General features: G+C 53.4%; 5 protein-coding genes across 5 annotated transcripts; 3 read left to right on the top strand and 2 right to left on the bottom strand.

Moving 5' to 3' along the window:
* Positions 1-1,601: 1,601 nt before the first annotated feature.
* Positions 1,602-3,208, bottom strand: V2A60_009715 (bZIP transcription factor; the record flags this gene model as incomplete). The annotated part of the gene is made up of 4 exons (XM_083260979.1): positions 1,602-1,702; positions 1,766-2,714; positions 2,787-2,978; positions 3,038-3,208. 4 exons carry the CDS (start codon positions 3,206-3,208, stop codon positions 1,602-1,604), a joined length of 1,413 nt encoding a protein of 470 aa, XP_083117105.1.
* Positions 3,209-4,599: 1,391 nt separating this feature from the next.
* Positions 4,600-5,663, top strand: V2A60_009714 (AhpC/TSA antioxidant enzyme-domain-containing protein; the record flags this gene model as incomplete). The annotated part of the gene is made up of 2 exons (XM_083260978.1): positions 4,600-4,911; positions 4,974-5,663. 2 exons carry the CDS (start codon positions 4,600-4,602, stop codon positions 5,661-5,663), a joined length of 1,002 nt encoding a protein of 333 aa, XP_083117104.1.
* A 135-nt stretch (positions 5,664-5,798) lies between these two features.
* Positions 5,799-6,604, bottom strand: V2A60_009713 (P-loop containing nucleoside triphosphate hydrolase protein; the record flags this gene model as incomplete). The annotated part of the gene is made up of 3 exons (XM_083260977.1): positions 5,799-6,403; positions 6,451-6,480; positions 6,529-6,604. The coding sequence occupies 3 exons, from the start codon at positions 6,602-6,604 to the stop codon at positions 5,799-5,801; spliced, it is 711 nt and encodes a 236-aa protein (XP_083117103.1).
* Positions 6,605-6,953: 349 nt separating this feature from the next.
* Positions 6,954-8,517, top strand: V2A60_009712 (methionine aminopeptidase; the record flags this gene model as incomplete). Its single annotated transcript, XM_083260976.1, has 4 exons — positions 6,954-6,993; positions 7,061-8,181; positions 8,301-8,387; positions 8,461-8,517. The coding sequence occupies 4 exons, from the start codon at positions 6,954-6,956 to the stop codon at positions 8,515-8,517; spliced, it is 1,305 nt and encodes a 434-aa protein (XP_083117102.1).
* A 2,019-nt stretch (positions 8,518-10,536) lies between these two features.
* V2A60_009711 (PRELI-like family-domain-containing protein) lies at positions 10,537-11,106 on the top strand (the record flags this gene model as incomplete). Its single annotated transcript, XM_083260975.1, has 1 exon — positions 10,537-11,106. The coding sequence occupies one exon, from the start codon at positions 10,537-10,539 to the stop codon at positions 11,104-11,106; it is 570 nt and encodes a 189-aa protein (XP_083117101.1).
* Between the last annotated feature and the right edge of the window lie 2,700 nt (positions 11,107-13,806).

The following is a 13,806-nucleotide window of genomic DNA, read 5'->3' as shown; positions in this document are numbered from 1 at the left end:
TTGTCCTGGTCGCGGGGCGGCGACTTGGCCCCACTGCACAGGCAGTGCCACCTCCACGGGACAGATGGCAGATGGTTCGAGACTGGACGAGCCAGGCACCAGCATTTGATTCCAACAAATCCCAACAATTTGATCACGGGGCCGAAAAAATAGAACTCGTTACACCGGGCTCGATCTTTGTAGAGGTTTTGGGTGGATGATGGTGACAACAGCTTTACCAGTTCTCTAGGGTAAGAGGTAGGGGCTTGTTCATGAGGTGCGTCGCTTTCTCAGTTTGAATGCCGTAATACGTGTCTTCAAGACGGGCAAGGAACGTCATTTGATCATTCACGTGTCCTTGATCTATGGGAATCCGAAAGAGTAGTTATGCTAATGTAGTCTCTGATCCTAGTATAATTATAGTCTGTCGCTTGGAGCGTTGTTCTGTTGTCAGAGCCACAACTGTCCTTATTAGAGGTTTAGGTCTGTTCCTTTCCCAACTCGGTGTTTCTGACCATGTACTTCTTATTCCCCTATTGATCTGCGCAAATCAGATCTATTGACGAGAAAAAAGAAGCCCTGCTTTGGGTTGCAAAAGCTATTACTCGGCGCCCCCGGTGCGGCACCGTCTGAATCCGGCATGCAGCCTATCTTGCATTCTTCGTTTTTTCTTTCCCCTTGTCTTCCTTTCTGTTTCTTTTCTATTTTTCCTGAGACAGTTATCAGATCTATATGATCTATTCTACGGCATAAACGTTTTTCATGGCTGAAGGGTTAACAAAGGACAACTTCAAGCCGGACTCCTCGTCACGTAGAGATAAATTAGCAACATTAGAAAAAACAGCAATATCAAGAAAGAGGGAAGAGTCCGAAAAAGAGAATGTAGGAGCAGCGATAGAAAATGATTGCCCCATCTTTCGTCCTTGTTATTTGATTAGACGCTCAAAGTCTTATGACAATTGCTCTAGCTTCCGAAGCCAAGCGAAATCACCAAGCACCCTGGGCTAAAGGAGCATGGATCACCCTTGTTGAGTTTCTGGCGAGCGCGTAATCCATCACTGACCTATTTGGCTTTGTGTATCCATTCTTCCGGTTGTATGTCTCCTGGTCGAGAAATAGCTCGACGAGATTAGTCCTGCGTTGGCTCTGAAGGGCAGGCATGAGCAGCTTTGATCTGTCTGATCAAGTGCGGATCCGGCAAATCTTCTGCATCGTGCTGGGGATGAATCACTGATAGCTGGCAAAGGATGATGGTCCTCGTTGAGGAAGAATTGAGAGGCAGATGGGATGATATAGCCAAGAAAAGGCTGGACGCCCTTGTTTGGTCTGAACTCCGCCCTTGTATACACCTTTATGTTCTAGTCTTGGAAACCGCGCACCGAGATCACAAAGGTAGCAAGTTTTAAAATCGTAGGTTGGGGTTAAGGACACCAGCCACTACGACACAAGCTATGACCCGGTGGACACTGACAGCATGTAGATGAATCAGTTTCACAGACCGACAGCGCCATGTCGGGCATCAGTGACAAAACACCACGAAAAAGATATAAATTAAATTCGTGTAACCATGCATTTGTCATGACAACTAACTGTACAGGCGTTCTGGAGGAGCTATGCCGGGGTTATGCCTGCGGCCCGCACTGGGCGGCGGTGAGCGCCAGCTCGACGTCTCTACGCCGAAACCCCGGGCACTGGCCCAGACAAGTGGTATTTAACATCAAGCCTGGTAGGAAGTGTTAGTGATCGAGGACGCATCTCAACGTACCGTGCCGTGGAATGGACTCACCTCGCAGAAATAACGGAACGTTGATGTCGCCGTGCGACTCCTTGTCGGGCTTCATCCGCAGGCTGACGCCCTTTTCCAGCAGGAAGAGCTCCAGGTCCTGCATGTCGAACCAGTCGCCCTCGAAGCGGTCCTGGATGTTGGCCGGCACGTTGGAGGGGTCCATGGGGACGGTCCAGGCGTTGTTGCGCTGCGACCACGTCTCGGCCTGGCCGGCCGCGTTGGCCCAGGGCAGGGAGAGGGGCGCGTCGGCCGAGGGCGTCGAGGCGAGGGCGGGCGAGTAGTGGGTGCCGGCGCCGCCGATGCTGAAGAAGGGCATGCCGGGCTTGGCGGGCCGCTCGGCGCCGCGCGCGCGGCAGAGGCGGGCCTGGAAGAGGGCGGAAAAGTACGACAGCAGCTTGTCGCGCGTCATGAGCTGCAGCGGCAGGCCAAAGTGGCGGTGCAGCCGCGTGGCCGAGAGCGTGGGGTCGGCGAGGGCGAGGTAGCCGTAGTAGACGACCGAGGTGGCGAGCATGTCCATGAAGGACGCGACGGTCATGCTCGTGTTCATGTTGGGGTAGGGCTTGTTGCCAAAGATGTTCTTGATGCTCGTGGGCTTGTTGGGGACGGCGGGCGGGATCGACATGGACGGCACGACGAGGGCCGTGGTGGACGACGACGCCGGGCCCGGTCCGGCGCCGCCGGGCGGCTCCGGCTCCAACGACGACCCGCTGCCGGTCTCGCGGACCAGCGTAAGGCACGTGGCCAGGGCATCGCGGAGACGGCTTGTCAGCTCGCTCTGGCATGATAGAATGTTGGAGCCTATGAGCTCCTCGCTGAAGGAGAGCACCACGGTGCTCATGTTCTCGATGGCGCTCTCCAGTTGCTTCACCCGCTCCTCGAGGTATGCGGTCTGTGATATCTTTCGCTGTCGGTATGCGCGCTGCGCTTCTCGAATCTGCTTTCGGCGTCGCTGGAGAAGGAAAGATTGGTCAGGTTCCCATCTTCGCGCGAAGCGTCGTGCACGGAGGAGGGGTTCTCTTACCTCGCCGGGCCCCTCATTATCGCCATCATCTGGTTTTCGTTTCGAGCCCGCCGCTCTACCTTGCGCGGGCGCCTTCTTCTTATTCTTTGCGCCCTTGTTGTTATCGGGGGACTCTGTATCAGCTTCGGGTTGTCCGGGGGAGTCGGAGTCGTCCTCCTCGATTATGATTGTGTCTGCGCTATTGAAGGTTGACTGGTGCCGCCTTTGTTAGCTGCGAAGGCAAGTTTCAAGGACAGGCCGTTTGCATGTACCGGGTCATTGTGATGATAGTTGGAATTTGCGCCGGGATAGAACGTCGACGAGAGCAGGCGCTCAATGTCGACGGACTCGCTGGGTCGCGAGTCGCGGCGCACGTGTAGTTCCAGCGGCTGTTGCTGGCGCTGTCGAGAGGGCAAATTGTTGTTGCGCGAGGAACCGGCCATGTCTATTGTGAGTATGTATCGTGTGGCGTATGCGTGCTGCATGCAACAGCGTCGGGGATTTTTTTTCTTTCTCTTGGCGAGATCTGGATCAGGATTAAAAAGTATGCTATTATGGTTTAATTTTTTTTGTTGAGGACGCATCAGGCTTGCATGTGGGAGTGCTACCGGGCTTACCGTTTTATTTTAGCGCTCGATCGGTGAGGCGGACCAGCCTCGGTCCACGGAGACGGACGTTGGAGACGGGCGTTGGAGACGGATGCTGGGGATCGCCGCGCGGGGTCTTGGCTGCCTGGGACGGCGGGATGCACAGCCGACGGGCGTTGGGAGGATCGCCCTGCGGACTTTGCTCATTTTAGAGTTTCGGTTGCGTGGCAGAGAGGATCTCGTTGGTCGACTAGGATCCGTTGAGCTGTCACATGTGAATGGAATCAACAATGATAAAATGCTGGATATCTATTATGTGACGCCTTGATGCCATGGCGGAGTATATAATCGGCGTTTGATACCAGGATATGGCACAGATACTGCATTGACCTATCCATATTGAAGCAATCGTTCGATGTATGACTAGATAGTCTGCTGGCGGAAGCCTCATTCTCGATGGGCAATCCACCATCCATAGCCCCTGTTTGCTATCGATGTCTACTTCTGTTGGCAATCAAGGGTTCGATTCTTACGAGTCAGAACTATCGTCATGATACTCGGCGATCGGGTGGACAGAAAAGCCGACCCATGGCAAGGAACCACCAAGTTTACGCTGGTTTTCCATTCTCTTGTATTATTTCTAATTCTTCCATCGTCTTATATCATTGCACATTTGTTCATCTGTGTTTCTCACAGTATTACATCTACTGTTCAGACACTATTTTCGTAGTTTCATGAGACGGCAAGCCTTCTACTTGCCTCAGCATAACCGTCCGGCTATCTGCGGCACTTGCAGTTACTAACATCAGCCCAAAAGATTGGCGAGGCAAGCCACATTCTCAGCCTTAAAACGCTTGTCGCTTGTCGCTTGTGGCTGTGCATATGGCATGGCACTGGTGACATCTTTGAAGCCATGTGCATTGAAGTATCCATTACAACCCCCCCCCTCTCCCCTGTTGAGGCTATGATGAAACAGCAGGCAAAGCTCACAGGGTTCGAAAGTCCGCCGCAGCCACCCATTCCCGCTGCAGCTGTGTCACACTCACCCTGAGGTCAACAGCCTGCGGCTCGACAGCTAGCGCACCCGCACTTGACCTCTTTGGCCTTGGCGTGCCGGCAGCTTCAGTTGCCGTCCTCTCTCGATGGATGCACTTCTCGCAGCTTGCTGCACTCTGGCCGCATCTTCGCTCCCCCTTATTTCATTCCCGCGATACTGAGCAGTTTGGTCTCTCAACAACTCGCACGATATGGCCGATGCCAAGACGGACTCGGCCACTGTGCCTCCCGCTGCCGCTACCGCTGCGGCCCCGCCACCACAGACTGAGACCCCTCCAAAGGCGACTCCCCCGACCAGCATCGACATCGACAACAAGCCTAGCGACTTTGACGGAAACATTGCGACAAACGATGATATACCTTCAGATGCCACACTCGCCAAAGTTGCCAACTATGCGCTGCTTGACAAGCACGGCAAGTCACATACCTTCCAGAGCCTGTACAACAGCCCCAATGGTGCCCGACGAGTGTTGGTAGTTTTTGTCCGACACTTTTTCTGCGGTGTAAGCCTCCCCCTTCAAGTTCCTTCGTATATACTCCAGAAACGACAACCTAACTTGTTCAGAACTGCCAAGAATACATTCGCGCCCTCGCCGAGTCCATCTCCAGCGAAGCCCTGCTCGGACTCCCTGTCAGCACTTCCATCGTCATCATCGGATGCGGCGACCCGCAGCTCATCGAAATGTATGTCGAAGCGACCAGGTGCCCGTTCCCTCTGTATACCGACCCAAAGAGCGTCCTCTTCGATGCCCTTGGTATGGTCAAGACCCTCGCGCTCGGTGAGAAACCTGCGTATATGAAGATGGGCTTTCTCAAAGGTGTCTTTACTGGCATGAGTCAAGCCCTGAGGCAGTTGCCCCGCGGCCTCACGCTCAAGTCGGGTGACCAACGCCAGGTCGGCGGCGAGTTTCTCTTTGAGCCTCTCGATCTGGTCACGCCGATGGCGACACCGTCGGACGGCCACGGCGGCCCTGCCATTATGGAGGCTTTTGACCAGCACTCCGGACACGGCGACAGCAAGAGCCAGCTCGAGGTCAAGAAGATAACCTGGTGTCACCGTATGCGCAGCACCCGCGACCACGCCGAGATTCCCGAAATCATGGAACTTCTCGGCCTTGACGGCCACGGCCAGCCCATCAAAGACAGCGCTCTGTGGGAGAAGACGATCCGGACCCGAAAGGGTACGGGGCTGTCTTTGGCAGGCAAGATGAACGAATTGGCAGCCGCGCAAAAGGCAGAGGCAGACACTGCATAGCTTGGTGTAGCATAACCGAACATTGTTGAAAAATAGCGTAGCGCAATCATTACGATCTTTTGCTTTTAGCTGGTTTTATAATATTAATAACCCCTGATTCCGTTTCTATACATCGCCACCGTGTACAAGCGCAACTTAAATTGTTGGGCCCCAACTTTCCTCATCAGTACTCTGAATGATTTCCTGAATTGGCAGTTTGTGATCGATAATTTCCTTGCCATTGACAAGGTCGTTCTCGTCTGCCCGCTTGTATCCATCCTCAAGGCTCGTCACGATTCCTGCTTTGACGTGTCGAGGTGCTAGTCTCTCTCTTGCCTGGTTGAAATCAACCTCGATGAACCAAAGCTCGTCAAAGAGTGCTGCGGCGTCGCGCCACACGTCGGCATCGAGGGCCACATAGTTGCCCTCCACGACAACAATGCGCTGCGTAGGCGCAATGGTAATGTCGTCCTCCTTGGGGTCCTTGACGGCGTGGTCAAAGGATGGCACTTTGATTTCCTTGTCCAGTGGAGCGTTGCGCAGCTTCGTCATCAGGTCCAGAAACTTGGAGGCGTCAAAGGTAAAGGATGCTCCGCGGCGCGCATGATAAAAAGCAGCGTCTGCCTGCGCCGAGAGGTAGCTCCGTGGGTAGTGGAAGCCGTCCATCGGAAGGAAAGCAGCAGGCGCAGGGGAATTCGGTGCATGGCTTATTGCTTTTTCATTGAGACGGGAAGTGATTACTTTTGAAAGCGTCGTTTTCCCTATATCCTGTGAGCCGGGCAGCCATGAGCGACGATGCGTCACATACCTGAGCCGGGAATGCCCGCGACACCGATTACTGGATCGAAGGTTAGAGCGACTGAATCACCTGGGGATCTCTACGTACAAAGGCGCCTGTCCGCAGGAATTGCTTGGTATTTTTGCCATATCTTGTCAACGAGCCTTTGTACTTGTTCTTCCATCTTGAATAAGGAAAGATTAGCAAGCCGTTGCTGGAATTAAAGACGGACAGGCCAAGCCAGCTGCCCCGCGGGCTCAAGCCCCACGCACTGAGCTGCACTGATAATAGGTAGCCACAGGAAGGCCCAGCAAACAGGCAATTGGAATAGAGTATGCTTGTATTGGATATTACTATGAATTGGATTGCACAATTTATTTCGTTACTTTTCTAATCTACAGCGGTGCACACCCCACAAGCCATATCGGTAGCATCGGCGCCAGGCGGGGTAAATTTTTGGCAGTGGTTCGATACGGGAACCAATTTTTTTCTTCTTCACGCCGCCAGACACGACATCACACGACCAAGTAAAGATGGCCGCGCAAGCAGAGGCGGCTCTCAAGGAGCTCAAAGGTACAGTTGGTATTCTATCAACTCATATGCTCGGCAGAGCACGCAGGCTAACCCGGGATCTGGACAGTGGCGGATGACAAGACAGATGGCAAGCCCGCGGCCCACGAAGAGGAGGATGGCGACGACTCGGAAGACGAGCCTGCCAACGGTGGCGATGCAGGCACTGGCGCCGCGAAAAAGAAGAAGAAGAGAAAGCCGAGAAAGAAGAAGAAGAACCCTACAAGCCAGACGGAGCCGCCGACGGTCAAGTTGAGCCAGCTGTTCCCCAACGGAACCTACCCCAAAGGCGAGGAGGTGGAATACAAGGACGACAACCGCTACCGGACGACAGACGAAGAGAAGCGCCATCTCGACAACATCAACAGCGACTTCATCACCGACTACCGCGAGGCGGCTGAGATTCACCGACAGGTGCGCCAGTACGCGCAAAAGTCGATCAAGCCGGGCCAGACGCTGACGGAGATTGCCGAGGGCATCGAGAACAGCGTGCGCGCGCTCACGGGCCACGACGGGCTCGCCGAGGGCGACCCGATGGTGGCGGGCATGGGGTTCCCGTGCGGGCTGAGCCTGAACCACTGCGCGGCGCACTACACGCCCAACGCGGGCAACAAGATGGTGCTGCAGCAGGCGGACGTGATGAAGGTGGACTTTGGCGTGCACGTCAACGGCCGCATCGTCGACTCGGCGTTCACCATGTCGTTTGAGCCGCAGTACGACAACCTGCTGGCGGCGGTCAAGGCGGCGACCAACGCGGGCATCCGGGAGGCGGGCATCGACGCGCGCGTGGGCGAGATTGGCGCCGTGATCCAGGAGACGATGGAGAGCTACGAGGTGGAGATTGGCGGCGCGACGTACCCGGTCAAGAGCATCCGCAACCTGACGGGCCACAACATCCTGCCGTACAGCATCCACGGCACCAAGTCGGTGCCCATTGTCAAGAGCAACGACCAGACCAAGATGGAGGAGGGCGACGTCTTCGCCATCGAGACCTTTGGCAGCACCGGCAACGGCTACGTCCGCGACGACGGCGAGGTGTCGCACTATGCCAAAAACGCCGACGTCGGCCACGTGGACCTGCGCCTGAGCTCGGCCAAGACGCTGCTGAACGCGATTAACAAGAGCTTCGGCACCCTGCCTTTTTGCAGACGCTACCTGGACCGCATGGGTCACGACAAGTATCTTTTGGGGGTACGTTTTCTTGGTTTAGTCTTTTTTCTTGCTTCTTTCCTTTCTTTCTTCTGGAGCAGTGGCGAAGCCAAGGGATAGACCAGCAAGGCGCCTGATAGAAAAGCTGACAAACAAAATAGTTGAACCACCTTGTTGGAGCCGGTGTTGTCGAGGCGTACCCGCCGCTGGTGGATAAGAAGGGCTCGTATACGGCCCAGTTTGAGCATGTGAGTAGACTACTGCGCTTGGGAATTTACAATCATCCCATTTTGGCTTGCGGCTTTGCTAACGGTGCTGTAGACTATCCTTATTAGACCGACGGTCAAGGAGGTCATTAGCCGCGGCGACGACTATTAGTTTGGCATAGTTTAGAAGAAGGAAAACAAAAAGAGCAGCTATGGGCGGCAAATATCAATATAAAAAAATGACTTGAACCATGAGCTTGATGACTTGGAGCCAAATAAATGGAAAAAAAATACGTTGTGCTTGAGAATGGGTGTTGTGTGAGCGACATGGTTCGCCAAGCCCCGTGACGGGATCCTCGGTACGTAATCTGTACCGAGTAAAACATGTTTGCTGCTTGGCTGTTTTAGCGAAGCACACACGAGTTGCCCCTACCTTGATGCTTCGGGACAAGGCCGTTGCGGTTCTGCGCCAGACGCGACGCCGATGAAACCTTGTTGGTGCAGAGGCATGTGGTTGGCGAAGATGGCATCACTGGCAATCATGACAATGTCATCAAGACAGAAGAGCACCAGTGTTGAGATGCTTAATTTTATCGGCCAGGGAAGAGTCTCTTGAGGGATATCGATTTGGTGCAGCAGAGACGTGGGGTTGCCCTTTCGGCACGGCTGCATGCATGTGCTGTACAAACTGGAGCCGAACGAGCGTACAACAAGCGCTGCCAAGTCGAGGCTCTTATCTGATGGTTGGCATACTTACTTGGACGGTTACATAAAAACGGCTGCTGTCGGGTCTAGCTCGGCTTGTGTCATGAGGCGTCGGCGCTGGAGCTCTCTCGCTCTCTTTACTCAGTACAACTTGTCATACTGGCCATGCCCACTCTTGTCGTTGTCCATCGTTTACAATGGAGGGATTGCAACGCGCTGTATCCGTACCCCGGCCGGAGGGGCACAAGTGTATGAGTACTGTTGATAAACAATAATAAGCAACTGCATTATTGTACCGGTATTACGAAACGAGCACCAGCTTCAACCCACTGTATTAGCTCCGATGTAGGGAGGAGCATCAGAGTAATATAGTGTCAGAAGTGCCATAAGCGGCTCACTCATCTCTGGGGCCGTGCCGCTGGTCCGTGGGGAGGGGGAAGGCATCAAGGTGGCAAAGGGCGATTGCAGTGCTCTTCTTGCCGAGGGCAAAGCCAGAGAGACTATCTATTTTCTAGCGCCGATTTTATCTCGGGGCAAGCAACTTCCCCATGGGCCAAAGATTGAAAACAAAAAACCATCTCCGAGTGTCTTCACGGACATTCCGGGGCACCGAATGCGCTCTCCGGCACGAGCATTTTCCTTGTCTCGCATGGACGGCAAAAAAGCTGTCCAACTTGGACGGCTCCGGCTCATTCTCGAGCTACGGGATACGCTAAGCCACATCGGGCCGGGTCGAGCAGTCAAAGCAGCCAATAGCATTCTATTGATAGCTATATTTAGTGGACCAACGGTCTAATCAATTCTTTTTTTTTCTCCCTTCAGGCGTCTCCGACCGCGTGCAGCCACTAAAGAGTCCTGCTCGGGCCGCTGTCCAAGGCCTAAAGCCGCTGGCCACATGCCAGGAAGAAAAAAAAAAAAACCGGGTGTCCCTGTTTGCGCCACCCAATAGAGAGAAGGAAGAAAAAAAAAAAACGCCGCTCCCCTGAAAAACCCGCATCCGAAGTCGCCATTTTATTTTTTCGCTGACTCCCTCTTTTAAAGGTACCGCTTCCCCAGTGCCACACACACACTTCCATCCATCCCCTTCATCACCCATCGACGCCGCGCCCCGGACGAAGTATAGAATTGTTTTAATCTTTTTTAATCTTTTTCCTTGTTTGTTATTAGCGGGAAAAGTCATTAGAAGGATACGAAAACAGCAAATCGACTATCTCCTTTTTTTTCTTTTCAACGACGGCATCTGAAAAAAAAAAAGGAGCTCCCTTGTGCGAAAACTCCGAAACGCACGCGACCTTTGAGAAAAGAGCATCAGACAGGAGCACAAGGAGCCGGCATTGTCTTTTTCCCAAGGCAATCAATCCTTTGTCTTGGCCACTGCTTCTTTCAGCAACACGTCCACCGACGACTACTTGGAAAATTCCCATCGCCTACTTTGCGATAGATTCCCGCACATCGACAACCACAAACAGACCACCACTCGCACAAAATGAAGGTCTTCTCCAACGCCGTCACCTTCAACTACTCCTGGGACGAGGTCTCGTCGGCCAACTGGCAAAAGTACGGGCCCTGGAACAACAAGTCGGAGCACGTCATCGCCGTCGACACCCTCTCCCGGCGCGTCGACCCGGCCACGGGCATCCTCCGCACCGAGCGCCTCATCGCCTGCCGCCAGTCAGCGCCGGACTGGATGAAGTCCATCATGGGCGCCAAGATGGACGAGAGCTTCGTCTACGAGGCCAGCTACGTCGACCCGGCCACCAAGACCGTCACCATGGTCAGCCAGAACCTGACGTGGAGCAACCTCGTCAGCGTCCAGGAGGAGGTCGTCTACCGGCCCCTCGGCGACCACCAGACCCAGTTCACCCAGACGGCCAACATCACCGCCCTCTGCGGTGGCTGGCAGCGCATCAAGAACTCCATTGAGGACACCCTCGTCAACCGCTTCCGCGAGAACGCCGCCAAGGGCCGCGAGGGCTTCGAGCGCGTCCTCGAGATGAGCCGCATCGTTTTTGCCGAGGAGCGCGAGAAGGCTCTGCGCGAGAAGCTTGCCCTGTAAAAGACGGGATCGAGACTAGACACGATCTTGATTGACCGACGAACGGCCTCTCTCCCCCCTCTTACACCACGCCGTTACTAGCCATCTTCATCATGGACTCGACGGTGATTATATGAACGACCTACTCGACGATTTTCAAGAGAAATTTCCGCACCACCAAACCCACTGCATACCCGCCACGGACGTTTTCTCTCTCATCACACTCAAACCTCTCCTTTCCGTTCATTCTTCTCAGCAGCGACTCCCAACTTTTCGATTATCTGATTCATAGCTTGGCGCAAAGGCGGGAGTCTATTTTTTTTTTCACTTTGATACACTTTCTCCGCATCTTGCATTTTCTGGCATGGCGTTTTTTTCGTTGGTTCATTGTCATTTTAATAGATGATAGAAAAAGTTTGGTATTTTTTTGTTCTCTTTGGTTGATAGCACTCCTCTAGTACATCTGGAGTCGGAGAGCTTTATTGTTTTTTCTTCTTCTTCTAATTTTGCTTTGCTTTTTTTTTCAAGGCGGCAGTCTGTCACAATGGAGGCAGGCAAGCAGGCTGTTGCTTGGGGTAAAATGCAGGATGGCGAGAGAACCTGAGATGGCTCTGCCACGCCTTGTACAGATAGACACGGATGTAATCCTACTCTTTATGACCCAGTTGCCTGTTTTCATCACCTGTGAATGACTTGTTATTTTCTCTTTTTGGAATCCGTACTTATTCGAAAGACAAGTTCTGACTGTTTTGACCTCCAGAAGCAAACCAGCAACATGTACTCAGTGTACATTCATTAAAACAAACCGGCAACATGCACTCAGTAACCAACAGTCACACGACATGATCTGTATTTGATCATGGCGGATCCGCGAAATACCGTCTTGACGGACGAGAGAGGGAGATTTTTTTGTTAAATCCACGCTCCCGTGTGAATGCAAGAACCGCGCCACCCCCAGACGAGCCAGCATCACCTCTTCTGCCGGCGACTTGAGCGTACGTAGTAGACGTGGACCGTTTCTTTGAATCATATCCTTGCATGCTCGCCTCCTTTCGAGCTTGATGCTTCTACTCTGATTAGCCGCCTGCGTAGCGAGTGCCACGCGCGCGGTTCTACCCCCCCCCCCCCCTCCCCCCAACCTTCTTTTACCGGACAAAGCTTTTGGGCGGCATCCGCCAACCAAAGACGCAAAAGTGAGAAAAAAGAATATTGTAAAGTCTAGGTTTCCAAGCAGAAAACTCGCTTGCGTGGTCGTAGCGTCATGAACCTGCCTAGCACATACATGACTACCTCATTGTTCAAAAAGTACCTCCAATCGAGCACTTAGACGACCCTCTCCCCCTTTGCAAGAAAACGGGATGACGATGCCTGGCATACTATACTCTCCAATGCAACACCAGCGCCACGTCACGCCGGCGTCGCCGCTGGCCCGGACTGCGCAGACTCTCGTCTCGGCTGTGGCCTGGCTGGACACGACGAGGGGTTTTGATGCGTCCTCTGGTTCTCATCCTCGCGCTCCACAGTGCCGGGAGTTTCAACAGTACTCTTGTACGACTTCACCTTTGTAAATGTAAATGCGCGTCACTGTACGAGAAATGCGCCATATCGGTCTGCCTAGCAGGAAAGGGGGGGGGGGAGAAGAAAACAAAAAACAAAACAGGCAGTTGGCTCTCCTACTGAGTAAGCAATAGAAAAGCTCGTTTGGGAAAGCGCGCACAATGGAAAACTAGAAGCTGTCGAGAGGTCTTTGTTCGAGGTGTCTTGTCCACTTTGTGACGATACGAGGATGCCAAAGATGTGCCTCGATATTAAGCCTGAATACGGATTGGTGTGTGCTGATACGAACCGAGTAAACAAGGTAGTAGACCTTTTGCATGGCCGCGCGTTCAAATAACGCAAAGGAAGAAAGAAGAAAGAAGAAGAAGAAGAAGAAGAAGAATGAAACGCACAGATTAGATACCCTCCACGTCAGCATTGAGCTATATACATGGTGCGGTATACGGCATACTCGATATATCTCTGCTATACTGATACTACCAGCACCCCGCGGAAGAAATGGCACCACGGTCGACGGTAAGGAACAATTATTTGCCAGCATTTCACTCGTATCAGTGTCAAAGGAAAAACTAGTCATGCCCAACGCTGCTTCGTCGAGCATAACATGGTAGCCTCACCGAGCCCTTCAGTCTCCACCCAATCTCGAAACCGCTGCTGCGGTCTTGACCAGTCTGTCGTCCAGCGACCTTTATTAGACGTGCCCGACAGAAATTGGCGCTGAACCTCGGAAGCTTTCTGCGCAGAACCATCAGCAGCATCCCGTAGCATGCACGACTTGGGCCGCATGTGTAGATGGGAAGGCCTAACCCGAGGGCGAGAAGAGTAAGGCCGCCGCCGGGAACGAGAGGAAACCTGACTCGCAATGGGCAGTGCCACAGAGCGGCGGCGCTGGCGAGAGTTTAAGCAAGGAACCCCTCTCCCGTGGGTGGCTTGCTTTATTGTTTATGCTTGCGTCTCTTGCTTAGTTATTAGAGGAGAATGCCATTATGCCCGATGTTCTCGCGCGTCTTCCGCGCAGACTAACATTTGAGGCGGAATACTGAGTAGTTCTTGCGCAGCCGCCGGCGAGTGGGTAACCGCCCAAGTACGGAGTAATCTGTACTTATTCATTGCTTCTTCGAGTCAGCCAGCACGGCTACTCAGCTGGCTATCAGTAGCTCTTGA

The sequence above is a fragment of the Cordyceps javanica genome, chromosome 7 (assembly GCF_051103115.1).
Source record: "Cordyceps javanica chromosome 7, complete sequence".
Lineage (NCBI taxonomy): Eukaryota > Fungi > Ascomycota > Sordariomycetes > Hypocreales > Cordycipitaceae > Cordyceps > Cordyceps javanica.
Note: the sequence above shows the minus strand (reverse complement) of the source record. Positions and strands in the feature narration are given on the sequence as shown.